This window comes from Protomyctophum bolini, assembly GCF_963924005.1.
Source record: "Protomyctophum bolini genome assembly, chromosome: 21".
Taxonomy (NCBI): domain Eukaryota; kingdom Metazoa; phylum Chordata; class Actinopteri; order Myctophiformes; family Myctophidae; genus Protomyctophum; species Protomyctophum bolini.
Window position 1 is genome coordinate 30520312 of NC_137882.1, and position 18415 is coordinate 30538726.

The 18415-nt window shown below is 44.8% G+C and overlaps 1 protein-coding gene across 1 annotated transcript in view; it reads right to left on the bottom strand.

Annotated features, from left to right (window-relative positions):
• Positions 1-18415, bottom strand: part of LOC308336483 (contactin-associated protein-like 2) — a gene marked incomplete at both ends in the record, with an annotated part of 182078 nt that overhangs the window by 75137 nt on the left and 88526 nt on the right. Inside the window, 5 exons of the mRNA XM_080793848.1 lie at positions 3795-3979; positions 4189-4339; positions 5191-5243; positions 5867-6014; positions 16020-16213. Of these exons, the coding sequence (XP_080649974.1) occupies positions 3795-3979; positions 4189-4339; positions 5191-5243; positions 5867-6014; positions 16020-16213 (731 nt within the window). The remainder of the gene's footprint in view (positions 1-3794; positions 3980-4188; positions 4340-5190; positions 5244-5866; positions 6015-16019; positions 16214-18415) is intronic.

Here is an 18415-nt window from a genome sequence, read left to right on the forward strand (position 1 = left end):
TTCTTTTTCCTTCATGGGCCCCTTGGGGGCGCTGTGGCCCAGTGCATTTGGCACCGTTTGCACCGTCGATAAATTGGCCACTGTTTTCTATGGCGTGTATGCACGGAGATGCAATTTTGTGCTTTTTCACCGTGTTTGGGTGAAAGCTATCCAGAAAAGTGATGTGACTGGAGTGGCAGCCATTTCAAGTCATACAACGCTTGCACCCTCACTCATGTAATATCTCCTTACTGTACTGTATGTGCCCATGGAAACAGCTATATAAAACATTAACCTTATCTTTCCTCACTGAAGCCTGTTGGTGAAAACTGACACCGCCTCTCTCCCCTGCCCTAGCTACTAAATGAAGGCCTAACTCTTGTCCCAGTTTACTTTAACAAACCAGGGCTTTTCATATATACGCAACGAGGCTACCAACTATGACCTAGACTTGTGTGTGTGTCTTCATAAAAATGCTGACATCATCGGAGGTGACACGGCCGGACAGAGAGTCCAGTCAACATATTTGGCGGCTCGATGGTTGGACTTTAGAGCAGTGGTTCTGCGGACAAGATGGGCGGCTGTGGCTCAGGAGGTAGAGCAGGTCATCCAATGATCCATGGGTCAGTGGTTCGAATCCAGCTGTCCAGAGTGACGTCTGAGAGACTAGAGTTCAAAACATTGTAGCCTGGGAGGATAAACGCACCAGACTGGGGTTCATGTGGTTCAGGACAGTGTTGTTTTAGGTCACAGTCTCTTGAATAGTTTTCACTTAGTTTTAGTCACATTTTTGTCACCTGGAATGTATTAGTGTTAGTCTAGTTTTAGTCGACTATAGATGTCATGAGATTCCGATTATTTTTGTTGCAGCATTGATACTACTAACAGATGTGAGTACTATGCCAATTACCAGCCCTGTTGTATTGCATCAAAGCTCCCCAGCATCTGGTGGCTGCCTCACAGTGAAGAGTACAGACTAAACTGACTGTTTCTCGCACACTTCTCCACCTCCTGTAGTGCTACTCTTCTGGGAAACAGAAATGTACCGCTGGCACACACACAAACGTGCGCATGCACGCACTCGCACAAACACACACACACACACAGTTGGGCCTTTACCCATCTTTCTCACACCATCTGCCTTCTTCTGCTTTGCTTTCTTTCCACAGAGAGACCTCGGAAGTTCTGAAAGCTTTGATAGAAACCTGGCACCGTGAAGAATCTTGTTTGTTCTTTTTGTTAATGCCAGACCGAATTTTGTGCAGAAAGCAGGTGGTGGTGATGATCTGTGACAGTGACAGGGCTATACAGCTCCTGAGTGAAAGCTGCGATGACAGCGACGTTGTCAGACATCCCATCAATGCCATGTGTAATGAGGGCCTTTCTCTGCCTTTCCCTTCTCCCGTTGTTTATTATTGTGTTTTAGTTTCCAAGATGGCCACAGCACCAGGAGGGGGTGGGGCGGAGGTGAGCGGGCGGGGTCGACATATGCCCTTACTGGGCTGCATTCAAGACACTCGCATTGTGTCTGACACGTGACTTGTGTCTGAACACAGCTTTGATGGATGTGTTCTGCCCCCCCTCCCCCCCATCAAACAAAATGTTTGGTCAAACCACATTGGCTTCCATTGGAAATGCATTGGAGCGGCCATTAATCACAGACACAAGACAGACACAAGACAGTGTGTCTTGAATGTGTGAACGCTGCCCAGGAAGGTGCACCCCCTCCTGGTGCTGCGGCCATCTTGGAAACTAAACGCAATATAAACAATGGGAGAAGGGGTGGGGGACGAGAAAGGCCCTCATTGTGTAATTGGCTCACTGAAGGATGCTGAGCTCATCAGACTGGACATGCATGTTTTAACTTAGCCTTTGCATGAGAAGGATAGAGGTGGTCTGTTTTAGCAGACAGTTTGAGGGTCCAATGGAGTTAAGAGGTTTTGTCCAATGCATTTTTACTACTTTCCATTGGTTCAATATTTTTCAAAAAAACACACAGGGTGTTCAATAGCACACATTTTTGTAATAAATAAAAAAATTATGAGAATTCCTCCGGACAGCAGTATCATAACCTCCACCTCTAAAGTCTCTGCATCAGACTGGACATGCATGTTTTAACTTAGCCTTTGCATGAGAAGGATAGAGGTGGTCTGTTTTAGCAGACAGTTTGAGGGTCCAATGGAGTTAAGAGGTTTTGTCCAATGCATTTTTACTACTTTCCATTGGTTCAATATTTTTCAAAAAAACACACAGGGTGTTCAATAGCACACATTTTTGTAATAAATAAAAAAATTATGAGAATTCCTCCGGACAGCAGTATCATAACCTCCACCTCTAAAGTCTCTGTAGAGACACCGAACGAACTCTGACGTCATTTGGGAGGGAGGACGGGGAGAGAGGACTTCATGGAAGTTACGTAAGAAAGGACTCGTGACTTCCTACTTAGACGTATAGTACAGTATTCTATGACAGCGTGAAGTTCATTAAAAAACAAGAACCACTAGTGTTTCCACTTTCTGGTTCAGAAGCCGCTGAGAGGGAGGCAGAGTAGACAGACAGCCATTACCTGCGTGTCTGTGTGTGTGTGTCTGTATGTGTGTACGCCCGAGTGTGTGGGTGCGACTCTGTAGGCGTGCAGTGATGCTTCACTGGTCTCAGTAATTACTAACCAAGGGCAAACACAACGAGACCGCAGACATGGTTGCTGTGTTGTGTCGCGCACACACACATGCACGCACAGAGTTGTATGGATTTTCCTGCAGAGGTCTTAAATGGTCAGCTTTACTTTAATTGTAGCGTAGTTATATTTTCCATGCACGCAATCACACACACACACACACACACACACACACACACACACACACACACACACACACACACACACACACACACACACACACACACTCTAGAATCAATGTATGTTCCATCATGCGTGCATTCATTCATTATGCATGTTTTCTTATGGATTTGGTGTCGAAACACAAGAGCATAAAACCAATGTATGATATCCTATATGAGCACACTGTTCACAAAGAGTATAAAACTAATGTCTCCATGTCTTATTTTTATGGGGTCAGAACTTCAGGCAGATTATGCTCGAGGGGTTTATGTGCATATACTGTGCACCGAGGCCACAGCAGTGGTGGACATTTTGGGGTTCCACGGATCCAAAGCCCATTCATATTTGCCATAGGGATATTTTCCGTAAATGTTTATATTAATCGTTTTAAGCCTGGAACAAAGTCATCCATGGTCATGATGAAAATCCACCGTAGACACGACTACTAATTTCCGCCAAGGGATTCCATGATGCGGATGATTATTTCTTGAAGTTGTCGGATGTCACTCTGTGCCCCGCACCTGTTTTGAATTTGCACATAATGCAGGAGGCAGCAGGAGGTTAGCGTACTGAAAACGCTCTCAGACTGACACTAATGACAGGAAGTATATCTCTGAAGTATGAGATGTCTACGGTGGATTTTTTTTATGAAACAAACACTTTGCATAATATAAATAATTCAAGCTTTTCATGCAGCTGCAATGTTGGTGAGTTTGGCGTTGTTAAATACAATCACTTTTCTGTTTGGATGTAGTGGCTAGTTAGTTGCCACACTGCCATTAAATCAATGGCAAGATGGCCGCGGCCTGCATTATGGTCAGTGGTATATGCCTCACAGGCTACTCAGCTCTTAGCCCACATCCGGCTCTTCCATATGCCCAGTCCAGATCCACTCACCTCATAGTCCAGGTCCAGGTGGTCGAACTCTCCGTTGGTCCTGAAGTGCTGTGTGTGTATTGAGTCCAGATCCACTCACCTCATAGTCCAGGTCCAGGTGGTCGAACTCTCCGTTGGTCCTGAAGTGCTGTGTGTGCGCGTCGAGCGTGAAGTTGACGTTGCGTCGGTATCGCTCCATCACCACCGAGTGCCAGTGGGCGTCGTCCAAAAGGCTGCCCGTCATCACGGAGGTGTGGCCCAGGATGGAGCCGTGCTGGTTACTGCCTGTTGTGACGGACCAATGAGGAAAGAGGGGGGGGGGGGGGAGGAGTTTACTGCCTGTCAATCAGCATGCAGGGAGTGACACACATACAGTGACACCCGGTTTGAATGTTATATCCGCCGATAATCAGCAGTATAGTATGTTCTTATCAAGACCATGCACGCCTGCACGACGTTACGCCTGTGCGTGCGTGTGTGCGTGCGCTCCTCACCCAGGTTGATGGACAGCAGTAGCCTGGCCCTGTGCAGCTCCAGGGTGATGTAGTCTCCCTGTTGACCTTCTCCGTGAAGGATCACTCCGTCGCTCTCCGACGTCTTGAACTTCAGAGAGATCACGTCCTTAACGATCTTCATCTTCTTCACCTGCACGACAAAAAAAAAGAAAAAAGGTCAAACATCAAACAACGAGGGGGATCGACCGTCTCTGCCGTCTGATGTCGAGTGATGTTCAAGGACTTCAGATGTTTCCCCCATTTAGGACGGGAACGCGTCCGTGTCGCTTTAGTGTTTAACCTATACTTTAAATCATTATTTGAAACTTTAGCCGTTGAAAAATAGCAGATCTACAAGCTCGCAACGTTTTGGGCTGGGGGACCCCCGGAAATGCTTTTGGCCTCGTCTCACGACCCCAGGCCTCGCCCCGCCCCCTAACCCACCCCAATACAAATAACCTCAATAATAGAGAAAATACATCATAAATAAATACAGAAACCAGTTATAATTATTAAGGAAGGTTTATGCACGTACAATGTGTGCTATACAGTATGTAAACTCTTCATTTCCATTTCCAGCCATTCAGTTGCAAAAAAATAACAAACGTTTTTTTTACTTTTTTATATATATATATATATAATCTGGGGACCCCCCCCCCCAAAATAATTTGGTGACCCCCCGGTTGAGAACCCCTGCATTAGGGGTCCAGGACCCCCTGTTGAAGACCCCTGATGTAATGTAATATGCTGATACTGACATGGCATGTTGCCGTATTATGCTGTGTGCTTTTAAATCATAAATGGAACAAACTTCACTGTAAAAAATAGATAAATGTTTCATGATGGATCTACGACGTGATCTGAAATGATCGTCCTACTTATTTCTGTTCCGATGATTAAAAGAGCGTCTCCTGAAATAATTAGACTGTTTGTATATATCTCATAATTGGAACACGAGTCGAGACGTCTTGTCAAACACGATAGCAACAGCCGTAGGCCTACCTTGAAACGATACGAGATCACTGCTTGTCCGTCAAAGTTGATCACGTCAGACCCTGAAGGGGGGGAGAGAGAGAGAGAGAGAGAGAGAGAGAGAGAGAGAGAGAGAGAGAGAGAGAGAGAGAGAGAGAGAGAGAGAGAGAGAGTCAGTGTGGGGGTCAACCTGTGAAGTGTTTTTAATCACAGCCAATCACAACGAGATAAGAGGAGCGAGCTAAAGGTAATCTGAATAACACAAGATAGTACTTAAGCATGCAGTGCACGCATACACACAGATATGGTAAAACAAAAAAGCAGCGTGCACACACACACACACACACACACACACACACACACACACACACACACACACACACACACACACACACACACACACACACACACACACACACACAGGAAAGACGCAAGTGGGTCGTGACACCAGTAATTTATCCAGAACTTTAATTGAAAATTGTTATCAAAATCAATTTGCCAGCTTTTAATAGGATGGTCGTTGGAGAGGCTGGAAGAGTCAGTTCACTGAGTGTACTGAGAGAGAGAGAGAGAGAGAGAGAGAGAGAGAGAGAGAGAGAGAGAGAGAGAGAGAGAGAGAGAGAGAGAGAGAGAGAGAGAGGTGGGGACAGTGTGTGTGTGTGTGTGTGTGTGTGTGTGTGTGTGTGTGTGCATGTGCTATACTCACAGTAGTAACATCCATAGAGCTCCACTCTCAGTCCGATCCGTCCCTCCTCACTCCAGTCCAGAGGGATCAGCCTGAGGAAGCGAGCCACCAGGGGGCGCCGCAGCTCGTGACGGACAGCACTCTCTGAGTTGGAGTTCCCTGAGAAGGCCTGTAGGGGGAGACGCACACGCACACCCACACACCCACACACACACACAAGGACACAAATATTATAGCAAAGATGTGTTTTCATGATGCAATAGGCATGTCACTCAGTACTCAATGGGTATAATTAACAGCGCCTCCGCCAGTCTGTGCGTATGCCCTCGAGGCTGCCAAATATAAAGACAAATTGTCTGCGCCTATAGGCCTGGGCCGTGGCTCAGCGGTCCAGGCACCTTGGCCGGCAGCCCAAGTCTGGCAGTGTGCCGCGGGTTCGACTCCCGATCCCGACGGCCTTCACTGAATGTCACCCCCCCCCATCTCTCTCCCCATTTCCTGTCAGCCTACATAAAAATAAAACCAGTATATCACTGTGCCGACCTATAAAAAAATATATATATAAAATAAAGGTGAAAGCCATATAGCCCAGCTCTGAGATGTTATGTAGAAGTGGTTGGTATTTCATGACCGTGGTCATAAAGGCTTCCTCTAGGCTGTCGTCAAAGTTGCTATCTCTAATACAGACACTTCTCTGGACTCCAACCACAACAATATCTGGTGTATTAGCTGTCAGAGATGTAAAGGTATCCGGGTTATCACAGAGTTGGAGCATGGATGAAATGACCCTGGAATGTTTGCACATTCTCACTGAAGATGCACACACACACTACATTTAGAAGGCCTGTGGGGCAGATCAAGAGCATGCTTAGAGCCTTGGACTGGCGAAGAGTATCTCTTTTGACCCATGTACGCAAAGCAAATGTCAGTGCAAGCTGACAATAAAGTTGTGTCGTTACTGTCGTATATCAGCTGGAGAATCGGAGCGACAGGGGCTGTATTTCAGTCGCTGTTGTGACGAAAAGAGAGCTGAGCCAGAAGGCAAAGCTCTCCATCTATAGCTCTGTCACGGAATTCTGTTTAAGTCAACATTTACTGTCCCTCATTTAGCCGTGTCAATCTCTGTTGACTCCTTAATCTGCTTTCTCTCGGTATCCTGTTCTTGTTTTGCCTTGAGGCAATATTGTTTTAGTCCATAAGGTCACATTGCGTCTTATCTATTGACCTCGAGTGGAGGTTACAGTGAGAGGCCGTAGCTGAGTGGTTAGTGATCCCGCCCTGGGGAGCCAGAGCCCCTGGTTGTGCCGGTACGATTCCAGGCCAGGTCAGCCAAGTGAGGATGTGTGTCCCTGAGCAAGACTCCTAACCACAAATCTCTCCCCGAGCACCGTTTAATCCAATGGCTGCTCGCTGCTCCCAGTTTATTGGGTCAAATGCAGAGGAAGAATTATAATGTGAGAACAATTAACACCCCAAAGGATTGGAGATTATTCTATTTATTTTTCTTCTGTATTCTGTATTCTAGGGTCTTATTTCTTGTTTATTCTTGCCTCAGCTGTGGAGTATTTGGAGAGTAATTAAGGAGAGAGCAGAGGTTACATTTATCGCGTCGTGTCAGTTTGACTCCATTTACTTTAAGTAAAAGTGGCTCATATTTTGAAGTCTGAATTCCCGTATTGCCTCATTGTTTCTATTATATTTCGCATTGTGTCTATTACAGCATGTGCGCATTCCTTTCCTATACAGATCCTGCATTCACAGCTTTCATCGATTCATAATGGTCATGAAGTGTGGGTGACGTGTGGAACCGCATCGAAACACACACCCAGAACCATCAGTATATCACTGTGCCGACCTGTGAAACAGCTTGATGACTACAAGTATTTGGGTTCATATATAGCAGTGGTTTTCAACCTTTTTCTTATCAAGGCCCATTAGCCTATATATATATTCAGCATTTGAGCCACGGACCAGGACCACCATTTGACGACAATTAGCCTCTCAGACCCCAAAACTAAAGAATATTTTGTTATCGTTTGACAACATTTTGTACACAGTTCCATGCTGTATTTATGTTGGTACCATAGGAGAGATAAAAGGCAAACGTCGATCAAAATGACAATTATTTTACATTATCTAATTGTGTAGACATCTTGTAAATGAAGTAATGGAGATGTTTATTTAACAATAATTTAACTCTTGAGCGTAAAATGAAACTTAATGGACCCAGAAGGGTACATTTGGTTTCATTTTACACTATCAAGAGTTAAATAAGGACCACTGGTTGAAAACCACTGAAATAAATCTTCTTCCCAAAAGGACTTTCAAACTAGGAAGGGTATATGGCCTGGTCAGCATGCAATGACAATGCATAAGATCTGCTCAACCGCAGAGGTGGCAACCATGAAATATTACTTCTACAAAGGGAATGCCATAGAGTGTTGCAGTCCCGCCCCCAATGCATTTTTCCCACAGACATTTCAAAAAGTATTTATTAAAGACCTTTTAAGCGTCGTACGAAGCCAACTCGAGTCGTGACAAATCATGACAACACACACACAATATTTTGGACCAAACAAAGACGAAAAACAACAAAAGAAGTGCAGTTTCTTTTCTACTTTCTAAATTCTTTGTTTGGCCCAAAACATTGTGTTTATTCTCATGATTTGTCACGACAAGAGTTGGCTTTGTCCGCGGCGTAAACGTCTTTAAATTAAATACTTTCTGAAAAGTCTATGAGGAAAATGAACAGGGATTTCTTTTCCGGGGTCTCTCGAGGGGGCGCGACTGTGACGCTCTATAGGATAATATACTGTTTAAAAACTCTTTTTCCTTTGGGCATGAATGAGGAATGAGTTTCTGTGAATGGCATCACATTATGTATTGGATGGATACTATTGACGGTAGAAGAAAAAAAGAATAATGCTCTATTCTAATGTATATGTAACTAATCTATGAACGGCAAAAAAAAAAGCCTGATTTCCCCAGCAACCTACATTAGCTGTGTTTAAACAATCCCGTAATTGTTTTGCTTTGTATATTTTGAGATGTAATCGCTAATCACATTGTTGATTGCCAACAGAGACTTTAATACACAGTCCAAATCTGTGATTACCCACCGGGTGAGATGTGAGGTGATTAGCGGTAATTTAGTGCACCTGCACCATGTGTCACCACTCTGGATAGCCAAAACGTTTGTCCCTGTTCAAAAATGCAATAAATATCTTGTAGTCTTGGTGTGTGCGACCCACTACCGTTATTTTTGATATGCATAAGTCATCTGGTCATCCCAGCCTAGTAAGACGTTCAAAGTAAAAACATATTATTATAGAGCCAGACAGACCACCTGTGAAGTATAAAATAAAATCACTCCTGTGTGAAGTGAGGGGCGCTAATATATCACAGTCCAACTCATGTTGTTTAGGTGATGGTTGTGTAAAAACAAACGGCGCCAACACAAACATTAAATGCCATTAACAATAAAGAGACAATATGACGTAATGTGTTACAAAATGACGTACATTTTGTACGTCTTTTTAAAACAAACCTACAGTATAGGAGAGGGGCTAGCAGCCTATAGCGCCCCTCAAAAAAAGGCTTTGGTCGATATCAGGGCATCATTTATAGAAGCATAGGCAGAAATCAATGGAATGGTTCTCCCCAACTAAAGCGAAGTGTTATAGAAAAGGCCTGGCAACCTGCCCATCTGTGTCTCCCCTGCAGGGATCCCAGTGAAAATCTGCAAAAACCTCGCAAAGTAGAGCAAGACCTCTCTACCTCTCTCTCTCTCTCTCTCTCTCTCTCTCTCTCTCTCTCTCTCTCTCTCTCTCTCTGCCTTATTATTCACCTGCCTGTATAGTATGATCGTCTCAGGAGGGCAGGAGGGGGAAGGAGGAGGAGGAGGAGGAGGGCCGAGGTAGGGGATTAAGATTAATAAAAAGTTACAGAGTGGAACGTCACAAAGACTCTGCTTACTCAACCATTTAATTCTCTCTGCAACAGAATGAAGCCATTAAACAGCCAGCCATTGTGTCGAAGTGTGCGCGCGTGCGTGCGTGACTGCGTGTGTGTGTGCGTGCGTGTGTGTGTGTGTGTGTGTGCGCTGGTTAATGTGAAAGCTTAGCTACTTCGAAGCACTTTTTGAAGTGCTGTTTAATTGAACTGTGTATGCGTGCTTAGGTGTGTGATTCTGTGTTTTGTCCATGCTTGTGTGTGTGCTTCTCTCTGCGGCGTGCGTGCGCGTACATGCGTGCGTACATGCGTGCGTACATGCGTGCGTACATGTGTGTGTGCATGCTTGTGTGATAACGTGCGTGTAACGTGGGTGTCTACGGCATATTAAAATGAAGGTACAACTGCTGCAGTATGTGCTTCAAAGATACCTGATGAATATTAATGGTTTCAACACAACAAAATATTAGTCTTCCATACTCCACTATGATGACACAACGGCTCATGAATAAGCATTCCGGTTGAAACAGAATGAAAAAAAGTCATACGTTTATTTCAATGAGGAAAGGTGCAGAACAGGGTGTGTGTGTGTGTGTGTGCGTGTGCGTGTGTGTGTGTGTGTGTGTGTGTGTGTGTGTGTGTACCCTGCCTTTCTTCTTTTCTCATTACCTTGATGATTTTTCGCTTCCTTGTTTACTCCGACGTGCAATCTCTAGTTCCTGTGGCTGCATGCTTTCATTTCCTGCATGTGTGTGTGTGTGTGTGTGTGTGTGTGTGTGTGTGCGTGTGTGTGTGCGCGTGGCTGAATGTGCATGGCTGAATGTCTCTGAATGTGTTTGCCAGACTGAAGTGGAAATTTAACCCACTAAGAAGCCGAGCCATGAGGCCCATAGGGCAGGAGCCTGTCTCCAGTTTCTGTAGCCATGAGGCCCATAGGGGCAGGAGCCTATCTCCTGTTTCTGTAGCCATGAGGCCCATAGGGGCAGGAGCCTGTCTCCTGTTTCTGTAGCCATGAGGCCCATAGGGGCAGGAGCCTATCTCCTGTTTCTGTAGCCATGAGGCCCATAGGGGCAGGAGCCTGTCTCCTGTTTCTGTAGCCATGAGGCCCATAGGGGCAGGAGCCTATCTCCTGTTTCTGTAGCCATGAGGCCCATAGGGGCAGGAGCCTGTCTCCTGTTTCTGTAGCCATGAGGCCCATAGGGCAGGAGCCTATCTCCTGTTTCTGTAGCCATGAGGCCCATAGGGGCAGGAGTCTGTCTCCTGTTTCTGTAGCCATGAGGCCCATAGGGCAGGAGCCTATCTCCTGTTTCTGTAGCCATGAGGCCCATAGGGCAGGAGCCTGTCTCCCGTTTCTATAGCTTGAGGCAGCTCGATGTAAAAGTACACCCCCTGGACATGACGCCAGTCGCCAGTATGTCGCAGTGCCAAGCAGGGAGGCACTGGGTCCCATTTTTCTGAGGTCTTTGGTATGACCCGACCGGGGATCAAACCCCGACCCCCATGTCAAAATATTGTGTTTCAGGGACCCTCCCAGAAATTTTAGTTAAAAATGTTCGCTTTTAAAATAATATGTATATTCAAAGATTTGCACACAATTTCATGATTGTTTTTGCGTGGTTAAATTATAATGTGACACAGACACTTCCCAGGGTTGAATGGGTTAAACTCAGAGAAGCATGTGATCTGTGATCAGATATTCAGAAACAACAAAGGAGGTAACGTAATTTCACACGCGGCTGAATTCCTTGTTAACTAGCACTGTGCACGGCTTTAATCATTGTGTCTTGATAAACAAAATAAGAGTTATGACTCATTCAAGAGATGTTTGTTAAGACTCTGTTCAGATAGCACACTGATTAAATGCAGGAGAGAGAGAGAGAGAGAGAGAGAGAGAGAGAGAGAGAGAGAGAGAGAGAGAGAGAGAGAGAGAGAGAGAGAGAGAGAGAGAGAGAGAGAGAGAGAGAGAGAGAGAGAGAGAGAGAGAGGAGAGGAGAGGAGAGAGAGTTACTAACCCTAACCCTAACCTCACAGGGAAGACACAGCTGGTGCAGTGCATGTCGGACTGATACTACCGTGGAATGGACTGACAGTACTGCCGTGGACTGGAATGACACTGCATGATTCTTGTAATGTAAAGGTATGAAAGATCGAATAATACTCTTCCAGCCTCACTCCATATCAGCACTTTGCCCTAGGCATGAGACCCCCTACCCTACCGTTACTCTACTTAGGTATGCTGCTTCACACGACACCGGCAGATGCAAAAGATACAAAGATGCAAATCTACACAGTCACAGTGTATTTGTATAACTGTTGAGCAGCAGGAGGACGTTTGTTAAGCAGCTCAACCACTGTATCTTCCAACAACACAGATACTAATAATTACTCACCAAATGCTGCAGCTGTTCCATGTTTAAGTATTTCCAAAGTGTATATACATTGTTTGATATTTGAATTAAGTGAAATCACTGAATATACCTTTACTTATTTTTTTGTTTTGTTGTGATAATCCTCTCTACTATAGAGTGTGCTGACCATATAAGGAGTTCCTCCCTGTCCCCAGTTAACCCCTGGGGGTCAAAAAACCTTATAGGTTTCGTTTTTGGTTCTCTATCCTGATTGGATGAAAGCTTGGGTCCCAAGGCAAAAACGAAACCTAAGGTTTTTTTTTTGTGAAATCACTGAATATACCTTTAAGTGATGCATGGTTTTCATATCTAAGTTATGGTCACGATCACGTCACGGCAAAATAAGAGCCACTTGTAATGATTAGTCAACACTAGTTTTATTTCTAAGTTCTACTTACAGGCACGTCAAGTGCCTGGCTGTATGCACCAGTCTGGAGGATTCTCTAAATTCCTGTCTCAGCTGTCGTTATGCAAACGCACATGGCATGCCTTTGATCTGTCGTGCATCCAACATTTTGACGACCAAATAAATTCAGAGAATAAAATTTCATTTGCTGACAGTGGTGGGGGAAAAAAAGTACATTTTGGTTGAGTATTGCTTGGGGGTGCCCCCTCAGAAATCTCTGTGAAGTTTCCTTTATCTCTTCTAGCTCTGTGTTCGTGCTTTTATTCATGTGTCAGTGTTTTTTTTAATGTTCCTAGAAGTCTTATCTTTAGGCCATTTACACCGGATGCTGATTCTTAAAAAAAAGTATTCTAAATCATGACAGCTTTATGAATATATCAGTGGTTCTCAACCTTTCCATGTCAAGGACCCCCATAATTATCTGTTTTTGGCCGACAACCCCATCTGAAAATATGTCGTTCCAGGGACCCCCCCCCCCCCCCCCAGTAGCAAAGATTTGAGTAACAAATGTTGTGAATGAACACATAATGCTTTAAAACACCGAAAGGCGTTCCCTTCCTGAATGGGTTAACGTCCATAGAAGTCTTATCTTTAATGTTCATAGAAGTCTTATCTTTAATGTTCATAGAAGTCTTATGTTTAATGGTCACAGTCTTATCTATAAGGGTATGAGCTGAGAGGATGATGTTCAAGAAGTCTTTTTGAAGTGTCAGCGTCAGCATTGTTGATCTCAGACGAGGCTGAAACATTCATTTACCGTGATGGGATGAAAACCTACATACACAACATCAATTACTTCCTCTGTGCTCCCGTTAATTTCAATTTAAACTTTTAGATTGCGTTTGTACGATGTTATGCAGTCGTTCCAATTCTTAACGCCAACAGCAATTAGCCCGTGCAGCGATAGCTTGGATCGGTCTGTTAAACAGGCTTCTCGCGGGTGTGTCTGTGAAATTGTCGGAATGGCTGTAAGAGCTGGTGAAGAAAATGTTATTCATGTCCAGCTTCTCCCTCAAGAACTATACTATCTGGCATGCCTTGATCTGGGCGCTGCCTGGAACTCACATCTGTGTTGATTTCGTCGACTAATACTATGACGAAAAATGTCCATCGACTACCTTTCTTCACTGACGAAAACTAAATTGAAAGCTAAGCTATGATGACTAAAACTCAGACTAAATATATTGACAATTTCGTCAACAAAATAAAAACTAAAGGCTAAAATGTTATAGTAAAAGGGAACTAGTGGAGAAGAGATCCAGTAAAAGTAAAAGGCAGTCATTTTACACTGCATGCTGAAAGTAGCAGATCTGCTATTGGTATCACACTCGATGGACAGTTAATTCATCAGCGTGGGTGTAAACCACAGTACGACCTATTGGACAGGAGGTGATTGGTGGAGAAAGGTTCACTGACTACATCCTCCTCTTCACCTGTGAGATTGTGCATGCGGGGCAGACATTCGGGTCTCATCTGTCCCCACGGGACCACTTCTGAGAACAGATATTGGATGGAGCCCCGCACGCCGCAGGTACAAGAAAGACGTTCTTTATTGAACATTCTGACAACGTTTCGATCTATTTGATCTTCATCGGGTCATGTCGACCTGATGACCTGAAAAACGTTGTCGGAATTTTCAATAAAGAACGTCTTTTCTTGTACCTGTGGTGTGTGTGGCGGGCTCCGTCCAATATCTATACCGACGTTCCTTTAGCACGCAGCACCCAGCCTGTCGATGAGCGTATTCTACGTCCGCACCACTTCTGAGAATCTCATCTCATGGTGAATGCATGGGACTGAATGAATATGGATTGAACAGGCTGGAACAGAGCCTTTCTCTCACTCTGTCGTCTGTGCGCGTGCGTGCGTGCCTGCGTGCGTGCGTGTGTGCGTGTGCATATGTGTGTGTGCCTGCATGCATGCCTGCGTGCGTGCTGTATCATAAATAAATAATTGGACGCTCGCTGGCAGCTTTGGAGTTTTTTTTTTAAATGTCATCAGATCAACAGTCCTGCACTGAGTAAAGGAACATGCATCAAAGTGATGATGATTGCGTCCACCTGTTGAACCCGCCGCATCTGCATATTTGTTATTTACGACAACGAGGAGGAAAAACAAATGTGTGCAGTGGTGCTCGTTATAGCGCGGCGGAGGTTATTGATGGCGCCCACTCAGCGTCAATACTCTGTCGGCCGCGTGCCGCGGCGTTTGTTTACACAAGCAATAGTTTGGATCACAGCGGCGATACATCACCAAGCAAACCACCCACACACGCAGTTCTGGTCCAAAAAACTAAATACACAGAGTGGAATGTAGTTATACAGACGCAACCTCGAGAGATTAACACATCTAGGACTGAGACCGGGTTCCAATTTTCTGAAAAAAACCTTATGTTTCTATAATTCAGTGGTTCTCAAACTTTCAACGACTCCAGATAGTATATGCGTTTGGCTGCCGACCCCCAATCTAAAAAAATATATGTTGTTCCAGGCAAACATTTGAGTTAAAAACGTTCGCTGTGAAAGAATATATATCCCAAGAATTGCACACGTTTTCATTTTCACAACTTTTCAAAAATAGATATACAAGCTCACAGCGCGGCACCGAGTGCCGCGCTATGAGCTTGTACATCTGCTATTTTTCAACAGATACTGTATAAGTATTAAAATAATGGTTTAAGATGGTTAAAAGCTATAAGGTGACACAGATGCGCTCCAGTCCTTAACGGCTTAATGTGCTTTGGATTTTTTTTTTTGCAGAAATATTAAAAGCAATAAATCAAGGGGGTAATGGTGGCGGAGGCAAAACGCCTCCACCAACCATAAATAATAAGAGCAGGACAATTATGCTGCAGCAGCACAAAAACAACCGCTTACGTTTGCTTCCAAGTGCATAAAAGATCCATATTTATCATCGGAATCGGCTAACGGCCCCCCCGTTGGCCCGACGAATTATCGGCGGGTCTTACGTCTTAACTTAAGACCCGGGAGGGGAGGGGGAGGGGGGGGGGGGGGGGGATTGAAAAGTGAAAGTGCTGCAAGCGCTCCATTTGTTTCCATCTGACGTCTAACTAAATAATCACCACACGCCCCATTATATTCCTGACATCTAACTTCTACAGACCAGACAACATGGAGTCTTGACGTCTGACTTCTACAGACAAAACAACGATGATTTATGACTTTTATTTATTTATTTAATTTTATAATTAGGCAATTCATATTAATGTGGAACAGAATGTAACGTTCAGAGTTCTCCCCCCCACGCATCAACGCTCAGCACACAAAACTCCAAAACAAACACACACGCACACGCACACACACACACACACACACACACACACACACACACACACGCACACACGCACAAACACGCACACGCACACACACAACAGTGTTGTCTGACTCACCCAGATGTTGCCGTCCTGGTAGTACGGTTTCCAGTTCCGCCCTGTGTCGCTGTGAAGGAGGCGGTACCGCGTGGTCCAGTCGGAGCTGCTGTAGCGGCCCTGCGTCGCGACGGCGCTCACCTGCATCCTGGAGCCCAAATCCACCTGGAGCCACTGGTAATGATCCGTGTCCAGAGGAGACCAGCCGCCGGCACCTGTCACACAACACAATGGTCAATGTTGAGGAGACCATCCGGCTCGAAGGACCATTACAACAACACAACGATCAGTGTTTTCCGAGAGATTGTGAGAGGCAACAGTCTGGCAACGTGAGATTACTAGGGTTGGGACGATGAATGCTATTATCGTTTATCGTGATAATATTTTTTCAATTGACCGTGACATTGTCCTCCGTCATACACTAATCCAGTCCTGCGGCGCTACTCTCCCTCTGCCAACCTGGGGAGAGCCCCGAACCGAGCTCATGCTTCCTTCAAAGCACGAGGAGTGAGCAGGACGCTTCCTATCACTTGACAGGATTAGTATGCGATATTGTATTATAAAACTTTACTTACATTTAATATATGTACATGACTAAGTAGGTCAGAGCAATGTTTTTGTCAGTATCAGCCAGGAATACGAGTTCAAACCCATGACGGCGTGGTCGAAACGAAAGGCAAGATATCTGCGTTGACTGATCTACCCAGACCAAAAAAATAACAAACAAAAACATTATGTGATGTGGTTCAGTTGAGGCAGAAATGGGTTGCAAGGTAAGAGCAAATAAGTGAATGATATAGATTAGAAAATAATCTGAGCTGCAGAGAGATAGGATTGATGCATAGAGCCTGTGAGAAGATGAGGAAAAAAAGGGAGGAGAGGAGAGGAGAGGAGAGGGACAGCCAGAGAAAGGAGGAATAAAATAACGACAGATTGAGAATGACAGATAAGCAGGGTGGGTGTTGATGGCTGAGGCTGCAAAGCATTCTGAAACAAACACGCACGCACGCGGGCACACGCCCAGAGCACACACACAGGGGCCTCAAATCCAAACAACAATAATTCCATATCTGATCCAATTTCAGTCATTGCACTCAAGACGTGGGTGATGTCAGATAGGAAGAGCTGGATCACTGGAAACGTCAATAAAGAAAACACCTCAAAGAAATAACACCGAGAACATGTCCCCCCGAGGGAGTGAAAAACACACATGCACACTAGGGCTGTCAGTTCACCTCTATAATCCAATTCGAATTTCATTGCTTCATTATTTGTAATTTTCGAATATATTCGAATATTTACATTGTTTATTTTAGCTCATATTTAGCCTATAATAATACACGTGGCTGGCATGTCTTGTGAGTTTTGGGAAGTGCAAGGTTTTTGACAGGTCTGCCTGCTGTGGACATTGAAACCCTGACCATTACACACGGGCAGACGCAACGATAAAGTCTATCATTCATTGTGAAGCCAGCAACATGTTGATGCAAACAGACGTGTACAGTAGCTGCTCCAAATGATATTAGCATTCGTCTGTGTCTGCCCGTGTAAACGCAGCATTGTCCCCCCGCTGCGGAGCGGACCGTTGCCCCGTCGGCTAGAATGCTGTCGGAAAAAAGGCCGCCTCCCGTGTACCATAGTGTTATTAAGGAGGACTCCTTGGCGTTAAACTAATGTTAGCTCCCATGCTAACTAGTTGCTACCCTCGTCAGAAACAACACGACAGATCGGGTGGAAGATGCTGATACCACTTTGCTTGTGCCCGTGGATGGGAAATGAGATTTAAAAGGCTATAGAAGCGTGGATGAAAGGCAAGCACAGATGTGCAATAAAGTTGTGTCATGAGACTGTATTATGATTTTCGTTCTACCGGCGATTTCTGTCTGTGTAGTATACTAGACGTATCTATGCATGTGTTACAAGGGTTTGTGTGTCTGTGATTAAAAGAGTTACAGCCAGTAAGCCCGCCCACCCTGTAGACTGTCTCTGATTGGCTTACCCTGAAATCTGGCCCTACGTTAGCCAATCATTGACCTCTTCTGCGACGTGACCGGACGTGCACCTTTTCACATGCAGTGGAAGCGGCCGTGGAGATTTCACAGCGGTAGATTCATTACTCAATACATTTAGTGAGCGGATAAAATAACATAAAACAAAATAAATATATTAAATAGAATTAATAAATGATAAAAGCTCCATTCGAATGGCAATTTTAGCTTTCGAATATATATATATTTTTTAATATTCGAATTTCTTTCATATTATGAAATTCGTTCTGACAGCACTAATGCACACACACGCACATGCACGCGCGCACGCACCAATTTGTGGTATAGACACACGCCTCCTTCGGCTCTGGGCCGTCTGTACTCAAGAGAGGGGGAAGCTTCCGCGTGCGTCACAGAGCGGACGTTGGG